Raw genomic sequence first — 15820 nt, 5'->3', positions numbered from 1 at the left:
CCGCTTTGCCCTCACACCCCAACATGTAACATGGCTCTTTGGACCGTTCATGGACATGGAATGTCCGCTTTGCCCTCACACCCCAACATGTAACATGGCTCTTTGGACCGTTCATGGACACGGAATGTCCGCTTTGCCCTCACACCCCAACATGTAACATGGCTCTTTGGACCGTTCATGGACACGGAATGTCCGCTTTGCCCTCACACCCCAACAAGGAAAAACATCTAAAGCACAAATAATTGTATTGGGATGGGGAGGGTGGGGCCAAGAGGACCTCCCATTTTCATGTAAGGTTCATTTGAAGCTGTGATCCAGGGGCCCCAAACATTGTAACAAAGAGCCACTGTCCTCCAAACTTTAGGAGGGGCGGATGGAGAGCAGAAAATGTCTTGGTGTCAGTGGAAATAGTGCCTTGGTGTCATTGGCAGAACTATGCCCCACTGTTACAGACAGTGGGGGGGAATAATGGCCCAATGGCTGGATAAAAGGGGGCAAAGGGCCACCATCTGGCCCCCCGTCCGTAGTTTGGAGACCATCACTGCACATGGAAGACATTCCACTTTCTGGTACAAACAAAAATTGTTCATTTTCCAAGATTCAGGGACTCCATACGGCATCCACCCGAATCCTGCACCCTCTACCAGGGTCACCACACTGCAGACGTTGGGGCACTCCACCTGACACCAATGATGGGACACTTCTCCACCTGACACCAATGATGGGACACTTCTCCACCTGACACCAATGATGGGACACTTCTCCACCTGACACCAATGATGGGGCACTATTCCTCCCACTGACACCAATGATGGGACACTTCTCCACCTGACACCAATGATGGGACACTTCTCCACCTGACACCAATGATGGGACACTTCTCCACCTGACACCAATGATGGGACACTTCTCCACCTGACACCAATGATGGGACACTTCTCCACCTGACACCAATGATGGGACATTATTCCTCCACCTGACACCAATGATGGGACACTTCTCCACCTGACACCAATGATGGGACACTTCTCCACCTGACACCAATGATGGAGCACTATTCCTCCCACTGACACCAATGATGGGGCACTTCTCCACCTGACACCAATGATGGGACACTTCTCCACCTGACACCAATGATGGGACACTTCTCCACCTGACACCAATGATGGGGCACTTCTCCACCTGACACCAATGATGGGGCACTATTCCTCCCACTGACACCAATGATGGGGCACTATTCCTCCCACTGACACCAATGATGGGGCACTATTCCTCCCACTGACACCAATGATGGGGCACTATTCCTCCCACTGACACCAATGATGGGGCACTATTCCTCCCACTGACACCAATGATGGGGCACTATTCCTCCCACTGACACCAATGATGGGGCACTATTCCTCCCACTGACACCAATGATGGGGCACTATTCCTCCCACTGACACCAATGATGGGACACTATTCCTCCCACTGACACCAATGATGGGGCACTATTCCTCCCACTGACACCAATGATGGGGCACTATTCCTCCCACGGACACCAATGATGGGGCACTATTCCTCCCACTGACACCAATGATGGGGCTCTATTCCTCCCACTGACACCAATGATGGGGCGCTATTCCTCCCACTGACACCAATGATGGGGCGCTATTCCTCCCACTGACACCAATGATGGGGCGCTATTCCTCCCACTGACACCAATGATGGGGCGCTATTCCTCCCACTGACACCAATGATGGGGCGCTATTCCTCCCACTGACACCAATGATGGGGCATTATTCCTCCCACTGACACCAATGTTGGGGCGCTATTCCTCCCACTGACACCAATGATGGGGCGCTATTCCTTCCCCCACTGACACCAATGACGGGGCGCTATTCTTTCCCCCAATGATGGGGCGCTATTCCGCCCACTGACACCAATGACGGGGCGCTATTCTTCCCCCTGACACCAATGACGGGGCGCTATTCCTCCCACTGACACCAACGACGGGGCGCTATTCCTCCCACTGACACCAACGATGGGGCGCTATTCCTCCCACTGACACCAATGACGGGACGCTATTCCTCCCACTGACACCAATGATGGGACGCTATTCCTCCCACTGACACCAATGATGGGATGCTATTCCTCCCACTGACACCAATGATGGAGCACTATTCCTCCCACTGACACCAATGATGGGGCGCTATTCCTCCCACTGACACCAATGATGGGCACTATTCCTCCCCCTGACACCAATGACGGGGCGCTATTCCTCCCACTGACACCAATGACGGGGCGCTATTCCTCCCCCTGACACCAATGACGGGGCGCTAGTCCTCCCACTGACACCAATGACGGGGCGCTACTCCTCCCACTGACACCAATGATGGGGCGCTATTCCTCCCACTGACACCAATGATGGGGCGCTATTCCTTCCACTGACACCAATGATGGGGCGCTATTCCTCCCACTGACACCAATGACGGGGCGCTATTCTTTCCAATGATGGGGTGCTATTCCTCCCACTGACACCAATGACGGGGCGCTATTCCTCCCCCTGACACCGACGGGGCGCTATTCCTCCCACTGACACCGACGACGGGGCGCTATTCCTCCCACTGACACCAACGACGGGGCGCTATTCCTCCCACTGACACCAACGACGGGGCGCTATTCCTCCCACTGACACCAATGATGGGGCGCTATTCCTCCCACTGACACCGACGACGGGGCGCTATTCCTCCCACTGACACCAACGACGGGGCGCTATTCCTCCCACTGACACCAATGATGGGGCACTATTCCTCCCACTGACACCAATGATGGGGCACTATTCCCCCCACTGACACCAATGATGGGGCACTATTCCCCCCACTGACACCAATGATGGGGCGCTATTCCTCCCACTGACACCAATGATGGGGCGCTATTCCTCCCACTGACACCAATGACGGGGCGCTATTCCTTCCCCCACTGACACCAATGACGGGGCGCTATTCCTTCCCCCACTGACACCAATGACGGGGCGCTATTCCTTCCCCCACTGACACCAATGACAGGGCGCTATTCCTTCCCCCACTGACGGGGTGCTATTCCTCCCACTGACACCAATGACGGGGCGCTATTCCTTCCCCCACTGACACCAATGACAGGGCGCTATTCCTTCCCCCACTGACGGGGTGCTATTCCTCCCACTGACACCAATGACAGGGCACCATTCCTCCCACTGACACCAATGACGGGGCACCATTCCTCCCACTGACACCAATGATGGGGCACCATTCCTCCCACTGACACCAATGACGGGGCACCTTTCCTCCCACTGACACCAATGACGGGGCACCATTCCTCCCACTGACACCAATGACGGGGCGCCATTCCTCCCACTGACACCAATGACGGGGCGCTATTCCTCCCACTGACACCAATGATGGGGCACCTTTCCTCCCACTGACACCAATGACGGGGCACTTTTCCTCCCACTGACACCAATGACGGGGCACTTTTCCTCCCACTGACACCAATGACGGGGCACTATTCCTCCCACTGACACCAATGATGGGGCACTATTCCCCCCACTGACACCAATGATGGGGCACTATTCCCCCCACTGACACCAATGATGGGGCACTATTCCCCCCACTGACACCAATGATGGGGCACTATTCCTCCCACTGACACCAATGATGGGGCGCTATTCCTCCCACTGACACCAATGATGGGGCGCTATTCCTTCCCCCACTGACACCAATGACGGGGCGCTATTCCTTCCCCCACTGACGGGGCGCTATTCCTCCCACTGACACCAATGACGGGGCGCTATTCCTTCCCCCACTGACACCAATGACGGGGCGCTATTCCTTCCCCCACTGACACCAATGACGGGGCGCTATTCCTTCCCCCACTGACGGGGCGCTATTCCTCCCACTGACACCAATGACGGGGCACTATTCCCCCCACTGACACCAATGACGGGGCACCATTCCCCCCACTGACACCAATGACGGGGCACCATTCCTCCCACTGACACCAATGACGGGGCACCATTCCTCCCACTGACACCAATGACGGGGCACCATTCCTCCCACTGACACCAATGACGGGGCACCTTTCCTCCCACTGACACCAATGACGGGGCACCATTCCTCCCACTGACACCAATGACGGGGCACCTTTCCTCCCACTGACACCAATGACGGGGCACCTTTCCTCCCACTGACACCAATGACGGGGCACTTTTCCTCCCACTGACACCAATGACGGGGCACTTTTCCTCCCACTGACACCAATGACGGGGCACCATTCCTCCCACTGACACCAATGACGGGGCACTTTTCCTCCCACTGACACCAATGACGGGGCACTTTTCCTCCCACTGACACCAATGACGGGGCACTATTCCTCCCACTGACACCAATGACGGGGCACTTTTCCTCCCACTGACACCAATGACGGGGCACTATTCCACTCACACCAATGATGGGGCACTATTCCTCCCACTGACACCAATGATGGGGCACTATTCCACTGACACCAATGATGGGGCACTATTCCTCCCACTGACATCACAGCACTTTCTGTTGCTCCTGGCCAGTTTGGCCCCCCCAACCCCCGCAGGACAGTGAACTGGTCCTTTGTTTAGAAGGTCTGGAGACCCCCGCTCTACACTCACAAACATCTGGAGTTGGTTTAAACTCCACCCAAAAATGAAGCACGAGGATTGGCCGACATTGGAGATGACCTGTCACCATTAACCTAGCGGTGTCATCGGATGACCTCCTAACCCCTCCCCCCCACCCCGGCGGTGCAAGGCACAAGGCTGCACAAATCACGGAAGGCGAAATATTCATCATTTATTTTATTAAAAGACAACACGTGGTGGGATTGAACGGCTCGGGGGATGGGCTATGGAAGGGGATTGTACAGATGCCGTTTGGAGGAACACTGTTACGTATGATTGGAGGAGCGCCTGATCTACACAGCGCCGTTCTCCTTCTACTTTCAGTCCTTGCCCGCCTTTGCTCCAGACTTGGGCTTCACCTGAACTTTCTTCTTCATGAGAAGTTTCTTCTTTCCTCCGATGATGATGGATTGAAGGTTCTTCTTCTTGGCGGCCAGCCCACGCCATTTCTTGGGGCCTCCACTCCCTACTTTTTGGGCTTTCTCCTTAGCGGGCTCTTTCTTGGCTCTCTTGGCGACGCTCTTCTTCGGAGTCGGCTCCTTGGCCGTCTGTTCGGTGGGCTTCTCTTCCTTTTCTTCGCTCTGCTTCTCAGAGGCGGTTTTCTTTCCTTCACCCTCAGAAGTTCCTTCACTGTCGGCCTTGGCTCGTTTCTCCTTGGTTTTAGGATCGCTCGTACCTTTGCCCTTCTTTTTGCCGGCGGCGGCGGCTTTCTTGGCTTTGACCATTCGGTTTTTGTTTTTGAGTTTTTGTGCGGCTTTAAGTGCTTTCTGTTTTTCATCGACTTTGCGCTTCTTCTGCGCGATCTCTCCATCCGAAGTGGCGCTGGCAGCCTCCTTCGGGACCTTTCTTTTTGCTGCGGCCTTTTTCAGGAGGAGCTTTTTCCCTTTGCTTTTGCTCTGACAGATCTTGATGTGGTTGAAGAGAGATTTCATGTAGAGGAAGCGTTTTCCGCAATGTATGCAAGGCGTGACCGTTCTTTCTCCATGGACGGCCTTGTGTCGGACCAACATCTTTAGTTTGACGAAACGCAGTCCGCAGACCGCGCAGGAAAACGGTTTTTCTTCCATCGGCTTTTTAGGTTGCTCGGCGTTGCTTTCATTGTCGGCATTTTGGTCGGGACTGGAGGAGTCCTCGTGGACTTTGTTGACGTGAGCAGCAAGTCTACCTTTGCTGGTGTAGACTTTGTTACAGTCTTTACATGGAAATGAAGGCTCCTCCCCGTCACCTTTAGGGTTGGGATTGTTCTCTGAACTGGAAGACTTGTGCACTTTGCGATGAAGGATGAAGCTCGCCTTGGTGGAACAGACTTTGCTACAGACCTTGCATGTGAAAGATTTCTTCTCAGGGTCAGCCTGAAGGTTCTGCCCACTTTTGTGCACCTTGGAATGGAGGACAAAGCTGGCTTTAGTAGAGCACACCATATCGCAGTGTTTGCAGCTGAAAGATTTGGACTCGTCGGCTGCCTTGGGATTCTGCCCACCGACTGATGACCGGTGCACTTTACTGTGAAGGGCGAAGCTGGCCTTGGTGGAGCACACCATATCACAATGTTTGCAGTTGTATAACTGGGGCTCCTCAGACGTCTTGGGACTTTGCTCACCTCCGAGTAACGACCGGTGCACTTTACTGTGAAGGATGAAACTGGCCTTGGTAGAGCACACCATATCGCAGTACTTGCAGTTGTACAATTGCGGCTCCTCCACCCCTTTGGGACTTTCCTCATCGACTAATGACCGGTGCACTTTACTGTGGAGGATGAAGCTGGCCTTGGTGGAGCACACCATATCGCAGTGCTTGCAGTTGTAGGACGGTGGCTCGGCATCGGCTTTGAGATTTTGCTCGCTAATGGATGGAGACTTGTGCACTTTACTGTGGAGGACAAAACTGGCCTTGGTGGAGCACACCATATCGCAATGCTTGCAGTTGTAGGATTGTGGTCCTGCATCAGCCTTTGGGCTCTTCTGACCTTTGGACGAGGATCTATGCACCTTCCTATGAAGCACGTAGCTGGATTTGGTGGAGAACACCATATCACAATTCTTACATTTAAAAGATGGAGTCTCTGTATCTTCACCCGTTGTGGGAGTCTTGTGGACCTTACGGTGAAGGACCAAACTTGCCTTTGTAGAACAAACTTTGCTACAGTAATCACAGACGAAGCTTGGCGTGTCGGACTCTACTTTGATGTTCGGGGTTTGCTCACCATCGGCTGGGGACTTGTGCACTTTACGGTGAAGAACGAGGCTGGCCTTGGTTGAACACACTTTATCACAATCGCTGCAAGGGAAGCAGCCTTTGAGGTCGAGGCTCCCCTCAGACTTGGCACTTGCCTTGTGGGCGGAATGGTTCTTCAAATGCAATTTAAGATTACCCTTGGAGGAGAAAACTTTATTGCATTCTTTGCAGCAGAAAGGATCCGTTTCCTCGCTCTGTTCGCGCTTAATACTTTTCACGGGGATGGAAGATAATCTGTGGATCTTCCGGTGAAGGACAAAGCTTGCTTTGGTAGAGCAGACTTTACCACAATCTTGGCACTTGAATGGTTGCCTCTCTGAGACCTCGTTGCTTAACTTCTGCTCACTGCTTGATGGATCCTCAGAGATTTTGTGCATCTTGCGATGGACGTACAGTCTTGCTTTGCTGGGAAAGGCTTCGTCGCAGTCTTTACAGGAGAAGGGGCATTCGCCGGTGTGGAGACGTTCGTGGACCACAAGTCTTTCCTTCTTCTTGAAGCTTTTACTACAGACTGAACACTGGAATGGCTTGGCGAACAAGAGCTCGTAGTTTCTATGGGAGTAACGATGAGCAAGTAGGGTGACCTTCTGCCGAAACCGACGTGGACAGTCTGGACATGCGAAGGGCCGTGACCCGGTATGTACGTGCATGTGGACACCGAGATGGTTCCTTTTAGTGAAGGTTTTGTCACATTCGGGGCAACGAAAAGGACGCTCTTCATCATGAGCATGGACGTGTATATCCAAATACTGTTCAGTAGAAAAGACTTGTGGGCACTGTGGACAGGTTAAGGACTGGCCACTTGTATGGCTGTGCTGGTGGTTGACCAAGGCTTCAGAGTTTGGCCAGCTCTGGTTGCACTCCAAGCACTGCCACGATTCTTCTTGTTTAATGAATGGACTGGTACCGGCTGAATCAGGAATATACGGCAATACTTCATTCTCCTCCACCTTAATAATGTTCTTTTCTCTATACAAACACTTTCGGCCTTGTTTTGGGGTGTCACTCGGGGCTTTATTTGGGGGACATGGAAGCTCTGAGGAGCTAGCTTTCTCCATGTTGGGATCATGCAGGTCAGACTTGGGATCGTCTGGGTGAATACTGCTGTTTTCAATAGAGGACGCATCGCATTTTTCAGCTTCCGAGCTCTCGCCGTCTTTCTTTCCAAGCTCCGCGGCCTTCAAAGCATTCTCTTTCTTTTTCCTAGATTTATCCATGAGCCCTTTCACTGCCAGGAGCATGTTCATCCATTTCAGCTCCTTCTTCTTCTTGATAATGGACTGGATTTTTGAGTTTTTCGTCACCTTGGGCTGCTTGCCTTTCAGCCGAAGAGATGCAGCATTCTTCTGTTTTGGTAACTTGTCGCTGGAGGCGTTCAGTTCATCTCCACTGTCAGTCGTTAGTTTGTCCTTGATTTGGAGACGACAACTACGACACTTCTTCGACCATCGCCCAAATCGACGTCTTTTTGGCAGCCGACTGCCACAGGAGTCGCACTGCACTGCCGTGTGACTCAGAAGGTGAAGGTTAAGGGACCTGTTGCATGGGAAAGCCTTGCCACACTGGGGGCACAAGCGTGGCTTCTCATTATCGGGAAGGTCAAGAGTCTGGTCGCTTGTATCAAGTTCATCGGCAGACTCAGTTTCTTGCTTCTCAGACATTTCTTTATTTTTCTTGAAAGAGTCTACCACCTCTTCTTCATCAAGAGGACTTTTATCCTTCTGAAAGATAACTCGGGAATCTTCATCTGACACGTCATCTTCTGGATTGACATCGGCATCCTCGTCATCAGAGAGGCCACTGTACTCATCCCCGCTACCTTCTCCAACCTTTTTTTGGGCTCTCTTCTCCTTGATTTGCTGAACACATTTTTGGCACCTTCTGGGGATTCGCTTAGTTTTATATTTAAGTCGCATTGGACAACCACAGGTCACACACTGAGGTGAGGTGTGGCACTTCATATGCCCTGCCAGGAGAGCAGGAATTCTGAAGGTTTCATCACACTTCGGACACTTGTACCTTTTTTTAGCTGCAGAACCCGGAGCTTCTTTCTCATCAAGGTCTAGAATTGCAGTGGACTCACTTGAAAGATCTTGTAGGCCATGAGAGTTCGACGAGCTTCCCGCTCTTCTGGACTTGAGTGGTTCTAGCGCAAGGTCCGCGCTGTCAGGAGTTTCTTGATTTGAAAGACGTTCTAGCCTCTTGGCAGCTTTGCGGCATTTAAAGCAGACCGGCAACCAGACCATCTCTTTCCTGCCACGTCTTATCTTCCGCCCACATTTCAAGCATTCTCCGCCAACACCAAATGGCTTCGAGGGCGTTTCTGTGTTATCGGCATCTTCTTGGTGGTCGTTCTCCATTAGCTCGGAATCTTCTAGTGCATCTTGTACACTGTCTTTGCCTACAGCTTGGTCTATAGAGGAGTCAAGATCTGATGCTTGCTTAGTAGCCGAGCCGTCATCTCCCATCTCCTCAGATTCCAAGTCTTTATTAATGACTTTGGGCGAGGCAACACTTGGTTTTTCTAAATCTTCTTCCACGTTTTTCAGAATGCCTTTGTCTTCCACACCTCCAAGCTCATGGTCTTCAGCATCTCTAAGCTTTATGTCAAGATGACTTTTCTTGGATTCATCATTCTCATTGGTGGACAAAGTCTTGGATGAAAGGTCCAGGTTGGTGGATGGATCTGTAGTTTGTTTTTTTGTACATGCATCTGTTTCCGCATCATCGTTCTCATTTTCTTTGAGGAGGAAGATGCCATCTTGGTCTACCTGCTTGTCTTGCATGACTTCAACTTTTAAGTCTCTACTTTCTGAAGATGAAGCATTTGCATGGTCATCATTATCCTTGCTGGTGCTCTGCATATCTAGAACATCTAAAGATGGATTCTTTGATTCTTGATCCACATTTTTCTGTTCTGACTTCCTCTCTTGATTGCAGATAGTTTCATTGGTTTCTGCATCATTCTTGGCCATAGGTTCAGAACCAATCAGTTCTTTCTGTTGGGAGGGCAATCTATCGGTTTCACGATCTATCGGTTTGCTTTGCTCTGGCTCTATGCTGCTAATAGTGGCTGATACACCTTCGTAGCTGGTATGTGGCTTCTCCTCATGGCCTGATTCAGTCATGGTGTCCTTTAGTGAGGGACTTTCTAAGGGTTTGGGCTGTTGTGCTTTGTCATCATACTCATTATCCTCTACAGTAACACAGACATCCATGTTCTCCTCAGGAGTTATGGGCTCATGGGTGCGTTCTGTTGCGTCTTGATTTTCTGCAGAGGTCTCACATGGCTCATAACTTTGCTCCCTGCATGGGAGGCCTTGCTCTGGTTGAGGTATGTCAGTGATACCCTCCGTCGTTATTGGTTGGAAATTACTACTAGAAGGTGTTTCGGTCTGGCCAAGTTGTTCTTCTGAACTAGACACCGAATCTTGTGTTAACATGCTCTCAATGGGATCTTGAGGTTCTCCTGTTCTAGGCTCATCATTGGTAAGAAAACTTAGAGGTGAGCAGGATTCGTTATCCATCTTTTGAAATGTGGGCACTTTGCTCAAGTTGTGACTTTCCGATGGTAAATTGGCATGGTCAGACTTCAGCTTGTTCTCATAATGCTGTAGCTCCGCTGCATCTTCTTCCAAGCTAGTAGATAGCTCACTGCCCTTGAGCACGTCACCAGTATTTTGCTCTCCATTCCAAGTTACTGGACTTCTGGAGGACTTGGTCTCCTCAGAACTGCTTAGTTCGGGCTCTAGTTTGGACTCGGAAAAGGCTGGAACATAATTCTTGGTGGTTTCCAAGTCTTTCTGGACAGTAGCAATGGGTTCATCTTCAGCTATGTCATCTTTATCCTGTTCCAGCAATTTGATCATCTCGCTTTCAGAGATGTAAGTCATGTCGCTGCCGTTCAGGCAAATATCACTCTCCTTCTCTTGTACTATCTTGGTACTGTGAGCCTCACCACCACACACAATGTTCTGCTCCTCTTCAGAGGCAAGGCCTTTCTCACACACCTCCATCGGTGCCTCCAATGGGAAAATGTCTCTCTCAAACAAGTCTTCATCTCTTTTGTCATCAATGACCAGCTCATCATCGTCATCAGGCAGCATACCCTGTCCGGATAAAAGGCTGCAATGCTTTTCTGGCTCTTTGTTGTCCAACTGCACATCTCTCTCTGGTAAGCCAACTTCTCCTCCCGAAATGGAGACTTCATCCTGAGATGTCATACTGATATTGGTCTTCGCATCTACATTCTTGTCAGCATTTTCCTGGATGGATGCGGATTGCAGGTCATGTTTATCAGGAATAATGGTGGTGGCACCAGAATGTTCTGATGATGGAGATTGTTCATTTTGAGCTGCAAGGTCTTTAGCAGATCTGTCTATTGATGGATCTTCTGTAGGTATGCTCGCTTCATCTCTAATAATGGATAAAGTATTAGAAAGATCAGCTTCCTCTTTGCTGGAATGTTTTTGGATGCTGATCTCTTCAGGCACATTAATGGACACTACGGAGGAGAGGTCTTCTGGTCTTTCTGTTGGCGTGTCTACAGGTGGGTTTGGAACCTGCCCTACCTCTGCATCTGATTTCACTAAAGTCAAGTCTTGATTTTGTTCTACGTCAGAAATCATCTCTTCAGAAGTTTCCTCTGGCTGCTTATTTTCTTCAGTGGTCTTGGGGATGCTACAAACAACATCTTTCGAAGCGCCTGGTTCACCCAACAAGGAAAGATCTTCATGGTTGGTGGGCAGCTCTACAGGAAGTGCAATGGTGGAAGAGTCTTCGTCAAGGCCTTTATCCTGGGAGTCTGCTCTGTCTATGGGCTCGTCAGCTGTAGAAGTACGTTTAGTAGTTTGATCATCTTCAAGCAAAGCCTCCGGCTCATTCTGCAGTTGTGGTGGAGATATCGGACTGGCAGCATCCTCTAGGAAGGTGTCCATGTCGTCATCATCATCATCATCTTTATCAACAACAGGACTGACAGAATCAACTGCTTGACTCTGGTTGGCTGTCTCTTGAGAGATCTTTGAAGGCTGCAGAGTTTGTTTCTCAGAGACATTCTCCATACTTTCGGAGGTGGGTTGACTTTCCATCGCTTCCTGTTCTGGAGTGGCTGAACTTTCCACGTTGGATGGTTCCGGTACAGGAAGACTGACGTTGGGTTTCTCAGAGGTGGTGCCTTCACTTGTGGCCGTCTCGCTGCTTGGAGGAAGATCTTTGTCCATCTCAGTGGTTTGTGTCTGGGGGGAGACTAAAGGCTCCTCAGTGAGGCTTTTGGAACCGGTCTCTTCAGAAGGACTCTTTGTGGAGGCCTCATCAACACTGTTCTCCTCCGGCTCCTCAATTGTGTACGTGTTAAAGACATCGGCCAATATTTCAATCGAGTTTCCAAATGAGTCCATAAGATGTACAGTTGTGTCAGCAAATTTAGATATTCGTAACTCAAACAGGTTCTTTTTTTCAAGTCCATCCTCCTGGCTGGGGGGCAAAGTGGCACCATGGCTCCGTCTGGTGAGGAATTCTTTCGGGGTGAAGGGTTGGCAGACTTTTGGCTCAGTTTTGAAATGCACCATTGAGTTCAGAGGGCGTGGAGGCTTGGCGTAGGTGGGCTTCACGTGCACAACATCAGCCATCTTGCTGCTACGGGTGGCTATGACACGAGCAGGAGGCGTCTTCACTGCAGAACCTGCATCTTCGTGACTCCTCTCATGCATCTGCAGGAAGACCTGGTGGTGGAAGCCTCTTCCACAGTGGGTGCAGGTGAACTGCCTCTTGGCCACATGGCTCTGGCGGTGCGAGTTTAGCTCGAGCTTGGTGTTGAAGGTCTCGCTGCATTCGATGCACATGAACTGCCCGCTGTCACTGTCAGGGCCGGGGGAGGGCAACTGGGTAGGCACAAACTTCCTCGATCGGGTGGTTCTCTCTGAACTCTGCATCTTGCATGTCACACCTCACGGCCACGCCTCCTGTCCAAAGAGGAAACAAAGGGTTAGGTTTCATTCGTTCAGAACAAGGGCCCCCTATCCCAGTCAGGAGCCCAAGACAAGGCTGCGCCCCCCTAGTCAGGAACCAAGTACAAGAGCCACCCCAGTCAGGAGCCCAGGACAAGAGCCACCCCAGTCAGGAGCCCAGGACAAGAGCCACCCCAGTCAGGAGCCCAGGACAAGAGCCACCCCAGTCCGGAGCCCAGGACAAGAGCCACCAAGTCAGGAACCCAGGACAAGAGCCACCCCAGTCAGGAGCCCAGGACAAGAGCCACCCCAGTCAGGAACCCAGGACAAGAGCCACCCCAGTCAGGAACCCAGGACAAGAGCCACCCCAGTCAGGAACCCAGGACAAGAGCCACCCCAGTCAGGAACCCAGGACAAGAGCCACCCCAGTCAGGAACCCAGGACAAGAGCCACCCCAGTCAGGAACCCAGGACAAGAGCCACCCCAGTCAGGAACCCAGGACAAGAGCCACCCCAGTCAGGAACCCAGGACAAGAGCCACCCCAGTCAGGAACCCAGGACAAGAGCCACCCCAGTCAGGAACCCAGGACAAGGCTGCCCCCCCCAGTCAGGAACCAAGGACAAGAGCCACCCCGTCAGGAGCCCAGGTCAGTCTTCCCATCAGCCTCTGTGTTGGGGGGTCATGTCTGTCTAGCAATGCCTCCTGGGACATGTAGTCCCACAACAGCTGGAAGGCCACAGTTGCCCTCCCCCGACACAGAGGACCTGAAGATGAAGGACATCAATACTGAGTGCCCCGCCCCCCCCCCGTAGACCCGGTGTCAGTGGTGCCTACAGACCAGTACAGGTACTCACAGCTCTTCAGGGGGCGGGGCCTCCTTTACAGATGGCGGCAGAACGATGAACACAACTGATGCTGAAGGAGTTTTCAGGGGGGCGGGGCCTCCTCTATAGATGGCGGCAGATCGATGAACACAACTGATGCTGAAGGAGTTTTCAGGGGGGCGGGGCCTCCTCTATAGATGGCGGCAGATCGATGAACACGACCGATGCTGAAGAGGCACTCTCAGGGGGGCGGGGCCTCCTCTATAGATGGCGGCAGATCGATGAACACGACCGATGCTGAAGAGGAAACAGGTTGAGAATCTTCGCCGTCATTTCCCCTTTAAACCCCGCCCCCTGCGCACCAATACACCATTAAAGTGGTACAAAAAAAAAGTAAATTGTCCTGAAATCCCTCATCTGCTGACCTGATGTGTGATATGAGGACACTTACCTGTCCAGGGGTCTGGCCACGCCCTCACCTGGCACCCATTTCCTGAACTGCTTCAGCTCCGCCCCAGAAATACAGCTACAGGGTGGCAGGGGGCGCACGACCACGTATTGCACACTTCCGGGTAGGGGGCGCACGACCACGTATTTCACACTTCCGGGTAGGGGGGCGCATGACCACGTATTTCACACTTCCGGGTAGGGGGCGCATGACCACGTATTGCACACTTCCGGGTAGGGGGCGCATGACCACGTATTGCACACTTCCGGGTAGGGGGCGCATGACCACGTATTGCACACTTCCGGGTAGGGGGGGCGCATGACCACGTATTGCACACTTCCGGGTAGGGGGGCGCATGACCACGTATTGCACACTTCCGGGTAGGGGGCGCATGACCACGTATTGCACACTTCCGGGTAGGGGGCGCATGACCACGTATTGCACACTTCCGGGTAGGGGGCGCATGACCACGTATTGCACACTTCCGGGTAGGGGGCGCATGACCACGTATTGCACACTTCCGGGCAGGGGGCGCATGACCACGTATTGCACACTTCCGGGCAGGGGGCGCATGACCACGTATTTCACACTTCCGGGTAGGGGGGCGCATGACCACGTATTTCACACTTCCGGGTAGGGGGCGCATGACCACGTATTTCACACTTCCAGGCAGGGGGCGCATGACCACGTATTTCACACTTCCAGGCAGGGGGCGCATGACCACGTATTGCACACTTCCGGGTAGGGGGGCGCATGACCACGTAATGCACACTTCCGGGTAGGGGGCGCATGACCACGTATTGCACACTTCCGGGTAGGGGGGCGCATGACCACGTATTGCACACTTCCGGGTAGGGGGGCGCATGACCACGTATTTCACACTTCCGGGTAGGGGGGCGCATGACCACGTATGTCACACTTCCGGGTAGGGGGGCGTATGACCACGTATTGCACACTTCCGGGTAGGGGGGCGCATGACCACGTATTGCACACTTCCGGGCAGGGGGTGCATGACCACGTATTGCACACTTCCGGGTAGGGGGCGCATGACCACGTATTGCACACTTCCGGGTAGGGGGGCGCATGACCACATATTGCACACTTCCGGGTAGGGGGGCGCATGACCACGTATTTCACACTTCCAGGCAGGGGGCGCATGACCACGTATTGCACACTTCCGGGTAGGGGGGCGCATGACCACGTAATGCACACTTCCGGGTAGGGGGCGCATGACCACGTATTGCACACTTCCGGGTAGGGGGGCGCATGACCACGTATTGCACACTTCCGGGTAGGGGGGCGCATGACCACGTATTTCACACTTCCGGGTAGGGGGGCGCATGACCACGTATGTCACACTTCCGGGTAGGGGGGCGCATGACCACGTATTGCACACTTCCGGGTAGGGGGGCGCATGACCACGTATTGCACACTTCCGGGCAGGGGGTGCATGACCACGTATTGCACACTTCCGGGTAGGGGGCGCATGACCACGTATTGCACACTTCCGGGTAGGGGGGCGCATGACCACATATTGCACACTTCCGGGTAGGGGGGCGCATGACCACGTATTTCACACTTCCAGGCAGGGGGCGCATGACCACGTATTGCACACTTCCGGGCAGGGGGCGCATGACCACGTATTGCACACTTCCGGGCAGGGGGCGCATGACCACGTATTGCACACTTCCGGGTA

General features: G+C 52.7%; 1 protein-coding gene across 1 annotated transcript; it reads right to left on the bottom strand.

Annotated features, from left to right (window-relative positions):
• Nucleotides 1–4831: 4831 nt before the first annotated feature.
• Nucleotides 4832–14174, bottom strand: LOC149427309 (uncharacterized). The gene is made up of 2 exons (XM_089668145.1): nt 13707–14174; nt 4832–12867 (listed from the first exon to the last, which is right to left on the bottom strand). Exon 2 carries the CDS (start codon nt 12835–12837, stop codon nt 4990–4992), a length of 7848 nt encoding a protein of 2615 aa, XP_089524271.1. The 5' UTR covers nt 12838–12867; nt 13707–14174; the 3' UTR covers nt 4832–4989.
• Nucleotides 14175–15820: the final 1646 nt, after the last annotated feature.

The sequence above is a fragment of the Staurois parvus genome, unplaced genomic scaffold (genome assembly GCF_062004578.1).
Source record: "Staurois parvus isolate SC_StPar_1 unplaced genomic scaffold, SC_StPar_1.0 ptg003901l, whole genome shotgun sequence".
In the NCBI taxonomy this organism is placed as follows: Eukaryota; Metazoa; Chordata; class Amphibia; order Anura; family Ranidae; genus Staurois; species Staurois parvus.
Note: the sequence above shows the minus strand (reverse complement) of the source record. Positions and strands in the feature narration are given on the sequence as shown.